Source organism: Diaphorina citri, unplaced genomic scaffold (genome assembly GCF_000475195.1).
Source record: "Diaphorina citri unplaced genomic scaffold, Diaci psyllid genome assembly version 1.1 scaffold5197, whole genome shotgun sequence".
In the NCBI taxonomy this organism is placed as follows: Eukaryota; Metazoa; Arthropoda; class Insecta; order Hemiptera; family Psyllidae; genus Diaphorina; species Diaphorina citri.
The window spans coordinates 4,061-15,245 of record NW_007382573.1 but is presented as its reverse complement, the minus strand read 5'-3'; the positions used below and the strand labels follow the sequence as shown (position 1 = coordinate 15,245).

Here is an 11,185-nt window from a genome sequence, read left to right as displayed (position 1 = left end):
TTTTCCGATATTCATCCTCAGACAGTCTGAGAGACGCTCAGACGATCTGACATACCTAAGTCTCCCGATTTTTTCGACATTCATCCTCAGACAGTCTGAGAGACGCTCAGACGGTCTGACATACCTAAGTCTCTCGATTTTTCCGATATTCATCCTCAGACAGTCTGAGCGTCTCTCAGACGGTCTGACATACCCAAGTCTCTCGATTTTTCCGACATTCATCCTCAGACAGTTTGAGCGTCTCTCAGACGGTCTGACATACCCAAGTCTCTCGATTTTTCCGACATTCATCCTCAGAAAGTCTGAGTGTGAGTGGCAGGCATTAAACTAAAATTAGGTTCACTTACCCTTCACTATCGAATGTCCTAATACAGCGTAAAGTCTCGTGTACATGAACTATAAAAGCTCGGTCCTGTAGGTTAATTGCCTCCGCTAGTTGCACTTGCAGAAACGAAACCAACACATTGTCTTTCTCAGAATCTATATTTCTCTGTGAAATAATAATAATAGTGCTTATTTATACTGCTCGCATAGGACTGAAAAGTCCCTTTACTCCAGCAGTAGGCTACTACTATTATTGTGGTCAAATTCTCAAATTATATGAGGATAAAATTCCATACCTCGGCTGGGATTGAACCCACGCCCTCCTGTTTAACAAGCGAGCGTCTTGACCACTACACCACCGAGGTAGGTTGAACATACTCATATTAGGTACCTATGTTTAAATTCTCATTAAATTAGTACCATTATTACACGTATTACCTTTCGAGAAATAGGTGAAGTAGATAGTTATATGTACCACCTACATTTTGGTGGAGATGCCAAAATTACCGCTCAAATTTTCTCTTCACCCCTTTACACCAAAACTGGTCTAAACATTTTGTCTGCTCATAATTAGGTATCTTCTCGGAAGTAGGTATGAAGTGAAAGGTAAACCCAAATCTGAAATGTTTCTTCATTTGGGATTGCATTGTGAGGTATGGAATCCTCCCTTGTACCTAAATACCCCTTAGGTACCCTGTCCTAATATTATGTAGCGTACTTGGAAATTCCCTGTGGAACTCATAAGCGGTTTCCTTAACAACAATATTCCCTATTGCTACATATTCCCTATTATGTTACATATTCCCTATTTTGTAAAGTGTGTTATCACTCCATTATTATTGGTGGTCAGGGCGTTTTTAGGGGGTCCGTCCGGGGCTATTTGACCGGGCGCGGGCTTTTCGAGGGACCCGGAACCAGCTTTTTCAAATAATAATAATAATAATCGCCTATTATGCCTTGAGAAATCCTTGAAAATATTGATGGAATTAAAGGAATATTTCTATAGGATAAAAAAAATGTTAGAAAAGCCCCATTTTTGAAGCTATCACCCCGAGCCCCGGTTAGCCTGAGAGCGCCCCTGTTGATGGAAAGGGGAACTCCATGTGAGGGCGAACATGCTGAATTTCTCTCATATAACTTCTCACGTTTTTGGTCGGTTTGCAACTTTTGACCTGATGTTAGGTACCTCTATAAATCAGAATTTGTTCTTAACTTGTTTAAATTTGTCATGCTTTCATCAGTTTGCTCTTCCACTTGCTAAACCTTTATAAACGAGAAAATGTTGTATTAAACCGCCTTAAACGAAAAAATGAGCTGATCCCTGTATCGAAACTGATACTCTTTGGTATACTGCTTTTGGAGAAGAATGGATTACTAGTAGACGGTAAGTTCATAGCGGGAATCGAACCATTAGCTATAGGAGGGGATAGCTCGGAACTCTTAGCTCTAGTATCGGACTCACTGCTACCTGATGAAGCCAGGCTTACAGTGCTCAGGCATACCTTATCCTCATCAATAGAAACCTGAAATATGCGAGAATCAATCAGTGAGGGAAATTGAGGAATTTGAATCGTCTTGAGCATACTTAAATGTCGTTCTCCACTCTTATTATACCTCGATAAAATTCATGACTTTGGCTCGAAACACCAACCTCCAGATCTGAAGTCTGTCACGCTGACTACTAGAACACACCACTGAGGTTGATTAAATAAAAATCAAACGACATTTTTTTTTATTTGCCAACAATCACACTTACAGTAACTTACATATGTTGTGGTTCTGAACTTGAAGTTGGCACGACTCTCACGTTTTAAATTCAAAGATTGTACCTTGGTACCGCTTCGCATTACTTCAAGGCACGTTCTTTTACATCCATGCCTATCCAAGAACGGAAAAGTCTGGTTAGAAAATTTCCGCCCTGGTCGGGATTCAAATCCAGCACCTCGGGGTTGAGTCAGTGCTCTTGACCACTCGGCCACAGAGGTGTTTGTTCTGGATGTTACATAATGCATTAATAAATAATAATTAATTAAGAAATAAATAAATAGCAAACCTCTTGACTCGAAGATGAAGGCTGGGTTCGGAAGTTGATTCTGTTTGCTGACAGAGAAATTGCCTGCGATTGCTGACTTGAATTCACCGTGGTCCGCTGACTTGTCGTACTGACAGAAGTGTAGATCGTACTTGTGAATTTAACGTCCACGATTTTCAGCGATTTATCTGGAGTTACTTTCGATGTTGAAGGCGGTTCTTCACCTGAAGAGAGAAATCAATAAAATTTATTGACGGACTGCACAAACTTTGGGTTACCAAAACGACACAGCATACTTTTCAGACAAAATTGTTACAGTTAAAATGAGAAAAAAAAGAAGATGTGAGATAATTCATACACAATTAGGAGCCACTTATTCTGATCTTGGAACTAAGTGGTAATTTTTGGCGAAGATTATTTTCCTATCCGGAACGGACTTTATCCTAAACAGATAAGGTTCGTTCTCGGAACGGCTGGCTTTCTCCTATCCTGTCCTCCTTCTTTCTTCAATTTCGGGACAATAATACCTCCGTTATAACATTTTCCTCTATCAAAACTCGTTTCTAATCCCTAGAGAACTGTCACAGCTTTTGGTTAATATGTGGTTAAAACTCTTAGATGCGGATAATAAATTACAGTCTGTACAAGAATTGTAAAGGAAGATATGATGATGTAGTGCGGATTTGGTAACCTTGTACCCGGAGCCCGTTTTTTTTTTTTTTTTTTTTTTTTGGTTTTAAATTAATTTGGCCATTTTAGTCGGCGGATTTTGAAATCCACATGCTCCTATTCTCCTCTCACCTGGAAATATCCAGATCCTGTAATCCTCGTCTATTATTATCGACAAACTGTAGGTTCTCCTCCTGTACTCTGCCGTACCGCCACCTTGTCCTGTGACGTAAGATATATCAGGCTTGATAGGAGGAGGTAATACCATGTCCCGTCCACTCCGGCCACTTCTAATACTCGCCCCTGTTGAAAAATAAATAGAATAGAATAGAATAGAATATACCTTTGTTTAGCCTGCTCGAATGAGACTAAAAAGTCTCTTACCCAGCCAGTCTAAACAAGGGTCTCGTGATTATGTTCGCGGATTTCGCGATTATGTTCGCGGATTTGGCGATTTTGTTCGCGGATTTGGCGATTATGGTCGCGGATTTGGCGATTTTGTTTGCGGATTTGGCGATTATGTTCGCGGATTTGGCAATTATGTTCGCGGATTCGCGTCCCGAATCGACATTTTGGATATTTGGCAAGCCTACTCATGAGTCTAATGTAGCAGTTTTTTTATTGCTACGAAAAAAAGGGCAAAGAAACACAAAAATCTATTGACCAATAGGTAATCATTCATCCTCAGACAGTCTGAGTGTGAGTGGCAGGCATTAAACTAAAATTAGGTTCACTTACCCTTCACTATCGAATGTCCTAATACAGCGTAAAGTCTCATGTACATGAACTATAAAAGCTCGGTCCTGTAGGTTAATTGCCTCCGCTAGTTGATCTGAGAGACGCTCAGACGATCTGACATACCTAAGTCTCCCGATTTTTTCGACATTCATCCTCAGACAGGCTTGGTTCGTGGCCCCAACCATTAAGTAACTATATCTAGGTAGGCACTCCCTTACTCATATTATTGTATTTATTACTATTGTAATAGTGTACCTACTGTTAAAAATATGAATAAATAAAGCACTATATTAATACTAATACTAATAAGAAATAAGAAGTAGATACAATTACAAATTTTATTTGCAAAAGTGGTTTACCTGACACAGATCCGGTATCTTCATTTTCCAACTCTCCTCGACTTTCTATTTCGGATCTGGCTGTGTCGTCAGACCTGAAAAAATACATTCGAATGAAATCCACACTGTTAGTACCTACCACACACAGTGGTGTAGTGATTAAGACTTCGGTTCTGGAGGTTGGTGATTCTAAGTCCAAGTGATATACAATTTACCAAGGTGTATTATACCCACCACTCCCGTCTAGACCCGCCAGACAGTCGGATGGGTTAAGTTTCTACGAATCTAACACAATTCCTTTTATTTTTTTCGTGACTTTTTAGTCTTAAGCAATATAAGACAAATTGAATAAAAATTTCAGCCAATAAGGAAAATAAAGAAGTTTTTATTGTACAATAAAGTTTATATTTCAACATAAAAGTTTTACCTAGCAACGCTGACAGTATCATCAGTTTCCACTTCAATAAGACGTTCAGAATCTGATGCAGCAACATCTGTACTCCACGCTTCACTAGCTGTCTCTGATACTGTGTCTAGCATCTGAAAATAAACACAAATATACAATTATACCTACATCAGTTAATTCATTTTCAATAAGTAAAGTTCGCTTTGAAATTTAACCATACTTAAAAAAAAAAAAAAAAAAAAAAAAAAAATATCAACCCCAATAACCCAGAGGTATAACGTTGGACTTGTAATCGGGGGGGCTAAGGTTTGAGTCCGAGCAGCGACATATTGTTAGATTAGGGAATACCAGAAAAACAAAAGGAATAGTAACATTCGTAGAGGTAAACCCTTCCTTCAGGGCTGCTTGCCCTAACACCTAAGCCTCGGAGTGTACAATTTTGCTTTTAGTTTGTCTGGATGTGTATCTTTTCCATCATGACTCTTACCGTTTGTATTATCCAATGAGAACCTGGTTCTTTTCTCCTGAATATCTTTGCCATCCGTTTCATCAGATTTCTGAGCTTCCAGTTCATCACTACCGCGGTTCAGGTTGCCCTCGCTCTGAGAGTCATCACTCTTACCCATTGATAACACCTGAGATCAGAAAGAAATAGGGAGAATAGAATATACCTTGTTTATACCACAAGAATGAGATTGGAAAGTCCCTTTACTCCCGCAGTCTAAACGAGGTCTTATGTATTTGGTACAAAATAAGTGTATATTTTATAATAAAACCCTTGCTTTTTTTAAAGCAGAAGGAAATAGTCGTTTTTATCCTGTTAAATTCTAACCGTCGTACATATGTATGAAATCTAAAGATAAACTTAAGTTTAACTTAAGACGAACAATGTTGCCAATTTCATGTCATTTCTTGAGATAACTGGCTAGATTTCATGAAATTTGGCAAGATTTTCATTTCAAGTTAAACTTAAGTTTATCTTTAGATTTCATGGACTAAAGAGTCCCTTTGCTCCAGCGGTAGGTTACTACTATTATTGTGGTCAAATCCTTGAACCATGTTGGGGGTGATTCCTCGGCTGGGATTGAACCCACGCCCTCGTGATTACCAAGCAAGCGTCTTGACCACTGCACCAAGCCAGGTAGATTTTACAGAAAATGAAGAAAAATAAATAAACACATTATTGTTGTTTAATCTTTACATAATCAAATTATTATTCAATCTTAATGAAAACTCTTCAAGATAATTATTATTTAATCCAAATGAAAAAGACTTCTTACCTCCTATTATCGTTTTGATTTCAAACTTTCCAAACTTGTCGTCCAGATCAAATCTAGGTTGTTTTACAGGAGGAGGTGGCGGTACAAATCTGGTCTCCGTACTGATAGCACTCGAATTACCGGCAGCTTCATCACCCTCTGTTACTTGAGATGACGGGGTATCACGACCTGAAAAACAAAACCGGGAGTAGAATAAAATGTACCTTGTTTGAATTGGTAAGAGGCAGAGCGGACTATGTCCAAATAAAGCGTTTTAAGATAAATGGAGTTAAAGTTTAGGACTAGCCAAAGTTTGAATAGAGATAGTCATTTTACTCTCATTCCAACACTAAAGGGAAGTAGGAACCAATTAAAAAGTAAAAATAAAATCTTTTCATGCTGTTTCCAACGATATACAATACTCAAAAAGTCAATTTTTGGACTTGGTCCACTCTGCCTCTTACCCATTCATTTATCTTATCCGAACAGGACTGAAAAATCCCTTTACCAGTCTAAACAAGATCTCGTACATTTGATGGGATAATCATTGAGGGGTTTGACGCAAAAACGACTTATGGCCGATCTTACCACTGAAAGTTAATACAGTGTCTTTGGTTTTTCAACAGATCGTTAGTGTACGCGATATTTACGCAATATCTACACTTGTTTAGACCTGAAACTTGGACAAATATTCTTCAACATTTATAAGAAAGCACTATATTGTTTGCAATAATTTTATTTACAACAAAGATATACAATTAACGGCAGAAAATTGAAAGAGAAATGTATGCCTGTATACTTTATACATAAGCTGTGGCCGTAAAGGGACTTTCACAGACACGGGGTCTTTTTTTTCCAGTCACAAGATATACAATTAACGGCAGAAAATTGAAAGAGAAATGTATGCCTGTATACTTTATACATAAGCTGTGGCCGTAAAGGGACTTTCACGGACACAGGGTCTTTTTTTCCAGTCATTGCTAAGCAGAAAGCCCCAAATACCACTGCTCAAGATCCCGAACCAAAATTTGTCTTACGGATTTCACAGAAGATTCTATAGGCGAACTCTCTGTTTTCGCAAACAAATGAGCTCAGTACGGACTGAATGAAGTTGACAATGGTGTCAACAGTGGCCCTCTGAAACCCAGGGTGCAGTAGTTCTGAAATTAAAGTCGTCAATGTAAAGTCGCAATCTAAAAGTAAAGTTGTATTCTGAATGTAAAGTCGTACCCAAAGCTTATTAGCTGAAACGGGTTAGTTAAAATGGTAAGTTACCAGTCTAGTTGGCTTGGGTGGTAGCACCTCTGCCTTGTGGGCGCTAGATTCTGGGTTCGATTCCCGCCCGGGGCGGATTTTAACTTAAACATTTAAGTTTCGTTCTCGGAGCCGCTGGCGTTCTCCTATTCTCTTTTCGCTTTCGGGACGATAAGACCTTAGGAGTTACAGTTCCCTCTATCAAACCTCTAACAAGTCGCATTCTAAAAGTAAAGTTTGTCAGTAGTGTAGTAGTGGTTATTGAGATGGACCTCAGATCTGAATGTGGGTGGTTCGAGTTCCAGTCAAGTCATAAAATTTACCACAGTGAAGAACGACAGTTGAAAACATAATAAGTTCTTTTTTTATATAATAAGCAGGAAAACGAAGAAACAAACAAACACAGAATAATTTAGACATCTTTTTACCTGAAATATTGGGAGAGCCTCTCCCCGACACATTAGCAGACACCATATCAGATAGGTTATCATTCTCCAACTCCAATGATGATGCACTGTGGTTAGAAGCAGCCTCTGAAGCCAAGTCTTGATTATCACTAGCATTTCCTACATCTGAAACAAGAAACGGTACAATATATTGTACAACAAACAATATAATAAACAATATGCTGATATTTGTTTGTGGTTTTCATCCGTGAGCTAAAATTTTTTGAATGTCCAGGGTCAGAGCAAAATCTGAACTCTGATATTTTGAAATAAGTTAAAATATCTCCTCTAGTGAGATATTTTAGGGGGGATATTTTAGGATTATTGAGATATTGGGAAAATCCTACAATGCTGCAGTGAGCACCAAAGTTGTGACATAATAACACAAAGAAACTGCATATTATTGTGTATTTCTTGCTCTACCCTTACTCTAAAAGACAATAAAGATTTATCCTATTTTCCAACTTACCTGACGCACGCTTTATCTGGGTCGATATCAAGGAAGTTATCATCTTCCATGAGTAACTTCATGATAGGTTCGTGTAATGCTGCAGTAAGGAATACTTTGGCTGAAAATAGGCCTTCGAGAAATGCAGAGTAAATCTGGGAGAATGCACAAGTGTTGTGACGTAATAATCTGAAAATAAGAAAAGTTAAGGTTAAGAAACAGGAATAATCATCAAAGTAATAACAAAGGTATCTGAATCAAAAAGAAACGCTGACCCTATTAACTAGGAAAAGGCTAGGAAGAAGAAAGAGATCTGAATCAAAATCCACCAATATGGTATTGTCAGAAATGTTGCTCGATCCCGTAAATGTAGAAATAAATTTTTGATCGTTTTCTCCACTCCACAGCTTTGGAACAAATAAAGCTATATACAATTATTGTACATTTATGAAAGTTCAACACATACAGGTTGGTGTCTTAAAGCTAAATTAAGAAACATATTGTAATATTGTAAATCATAATAGGCAAATATCACTGTGATGTCAGTTGTAGATAAGTTTAATCATTCTCACCTTCTGGGATCTTCTGAAGGCAAAAGTTGTAGGATAGTAAGATGCCGTAACATAATAAGAATATTGAGCTCATCTTGTGGAATCAAACAGTTTGCGTAGAGTCCGGAAATGATACAATTTACCAAGCAAGGAACTTTATCCGGACTCACTCTGTCCATGTGAGCTAAGCATGCTGCAAGTAGCTTGGGGCATTGCCGTATTGAGTTGAACAGTTTGCCACATGCTGTACTTTCCTGTTAATAAAGAGGTTTTATATTAGAAAATGTTAGTGAGGTAGGCAAGGAATGACTGAATTTACAAAAAATGAGAATGTGGGAGAAATAAAGAGTATTTACTTAGGGCTAGAAATAAATGGGTAGGTATGTAGATTGTAGATATCTAGATTCAGTTTTTAAAAAGAAAGTCTTAAAAGTCCATGAACAAATTAAGTGGGTAGGTAGGTAGGTAGTTATCTATACATTTCCAATCACTTCACACTCCAATCTCATTACCTTGCAAGAGAAATTCATAGTTCTTATAATAACTTCCATCATGAATCCTACCTGATATCCCAATACTTTATAAGCATCTATGAATTGTGTTTGGTCCAATGTGTTAGCTCGTAAACAACAAACATCAGGAGAACAATCAGGTTTAGCCAGGATTAATCTGTCAAGATTAATTCTCTGCTGGGATTTTATCCAGGCGAGTTGAGCTAACTGGGATGCACTTTGAATCATCTGAAAACAAAACAAATAAGAATTATACATAAAAAACTGGGTAAATTTACCTACTTCTCTATTATTGACTCTAAAAGAGAACAATTTCATGTACCTGACCATACACCTCAGCTGATTAAGTTCATAGGACCTACCTTGCTGTTCAACTCCTGAAGATGATTCTGTTCAGATAAAATGAACAACCGTTCACTTCTGAGTTGATCAGAAAATTGTAACAAATCCCGAAACGTAAATCCACAGTCTGCCATGATTCAGGATATATCTGGAAGAATTAAAAAGATTTTTTTCATTGGTAAAAAGTTAGTTAATTAATATCTAAATAAAGTAATTCAATAATGAGTAAAAAACAGTTCATATTGTTTGTTTAAAACAACTACCTAATATGATAAGACCTTCATTAGACTGTGGGAGGAACATGAATGATAGAACACACAAGGAAAACTAATAATAACAAAACAGATGTTTTTGAATCACTTATCATAAATAAAACTAATACTAAGTTGTATAACTCATGTAGTGATTTAAAGGATGAAAAAAAAAATAAAATAATAATAATAATAATAAAAATACATAATATACATATTCTTACAGGCCGTGGTTATGAACAGGGCCATCGTAGGCCATCGTCGGCCTTTTTGCGTGTAAAGTTGGTGGGAAATTCGAATTTTTGATTTTTTTTCCACAACTTGTACAATCTGAATTCATTTTTTACTTTTTATCTTTAGTTTGCACGTTTATATTATACTTTTCATTTATATTAGCTATTAAAAACAAGCAAATTACAAAGCAAACAAAAATAAATATAAAATGAATTTTAAAAATTGCCGCCGGGACAGCTATCTCACGTCGTCCGAGCTCATCTCAGCCCTGTTCATAAACACACCCAGAAGAAAGATCAAAGACAAAAGATAAAGATATTATAAATGTTAGGCTCAATTCCCGAATTCCCTCAATGAGCGAAAAAATAGCTCACTCCGCGGAGTAAAAAATGCAAACTGCTCATTCCCCGAAATTCGGCAATGGAGCAGTTGCAAATGGGTAAAAATCATAAATAAATGGTCGATTCCTATATAAAAAGTTGGGAAAAATCCAAATCTGGGGTCAAAACTCCGAAAAAATAACTGTAAAAGGTTGAAAATTCAATTTTAATTTTCCGTTCTAATGAAAGAGTTCAAATATGTGTGACGTCAGACTTTACGCAGTTGTTTTTTTTGTTCGCTAGGTAGCGCCAGTATGCAAGCACGCTTGCGGAGGAGCAGAAAGAAATGCGCAGAAACGTATGCGCACAAACACATAAATGCGTTGCCTGCGAGGGAGCTTTGCTCGGGACATTTGATATGACGTAATCGCCTACGGGAGCGTATGCCATGACGTCAAAGTTCACGATTTACCGGTATTTTTTAAATCGATTTATCTCGGGATCTAGAAGTCGTAGAGGAAAAAGAAAAATTCCGTTGGTCCTCATTTTTCCTGCTCTATGACTTTGAAACATCACTTTAAGCGCAACTGATCTATTGAGCAACTGTAAATAGCTCAATCCGCGGAATGGATTTATGCAAAAGCTAAATTGCCGAAATCCGCCATTGAGCACCAAGAGAAAGATGGCTAAACTGCTCACTCCGTGGAGTGGAAAACACGAAATGCCAGACCGCGGATTGTGCGTTTTGAAAAATGCTCAAACCCCGATCTAATGGTATACTGCGGGACTTGAACCCCTTGTAACTTTTACCATTTACCAATAATAGCAAAAGATTATTTGGTTACCCATGAAACTTGACGTAGATTTCAAAAATGAAATAAAAAAAAATAGGGATTCTTGTTTGAATTTCTCGAGAAACTACGACTTTTATCCAAAAAGTGCCACTGCTGGGGTTCGAACCTGGATTTTGACATCACCATCAAATTTGTCAAGGGCTCTTTCCTACCTTCAGAAAAAAAAAACTTCAAAATTCCAAGCTGCTTTAAAAGTTACAAGGGGTT

At 37.5% G+C, this 11,185-nt stretch overlaps 2 protein-coding genes across 2 annotated transcripts; both read right to left on the bottom strand.

Moving 5' to 3' along the window:
* Window positions 1-1,639: 1,639 nt before the first annotated feature.
* LOC113472369 lies at window positions 1,640-4,643 on the bottom strand (the record flags this gene model as incomplete). The annotated part of the gene is made up of 5 exons (XM_026832102.1): window positions 4,529-4,643; window positions 4,123-4,196; window positions 3,158-3,328; window positions 2,378-2,580; window positions 1,640-1,847 (listed from the first exon to the last, which is right to left on the bottom strand). Coding segments are annotated over exons 1-5 (769 nt in total), but the record flags the coding sequence as incomplete, so codon positions are not given.
* A 274-nt stretch (window positions 4,644-4,917) lies between these two features.
* On the bottom strand, window positions 4,918-9,467 carry LOC103521412 (GTPase-activating protein and VPS9 domain-containing protein 1-like). The gene is made up of 9 exons (XM_026832103.1): window positions 9,340-9,467; window positions 9,029-9,205; window positions 8,487-8,719; window positions 7,936-8,103; window positions 7,853-7,890; window positions 7,449-7,592; window positions 5,788-5,955; window positions 5,284-5,288; window positions 4,918-5,142 (listed from the first exon to the last, which is right to left on the bottom strand). Exons 1-9 carry the CDS (start codon window positions 9,451-9,453, stop codon window positions 4,918-4,920), a joined length of 1,272 nt encoding a protein of 423 aa, XP_026687904.1. The 5' UTR covers window positions 9,454-9,467.
* Between the last annotated feature and the right edge of the window lie 1,718 nt (window positions 9,468-11,185).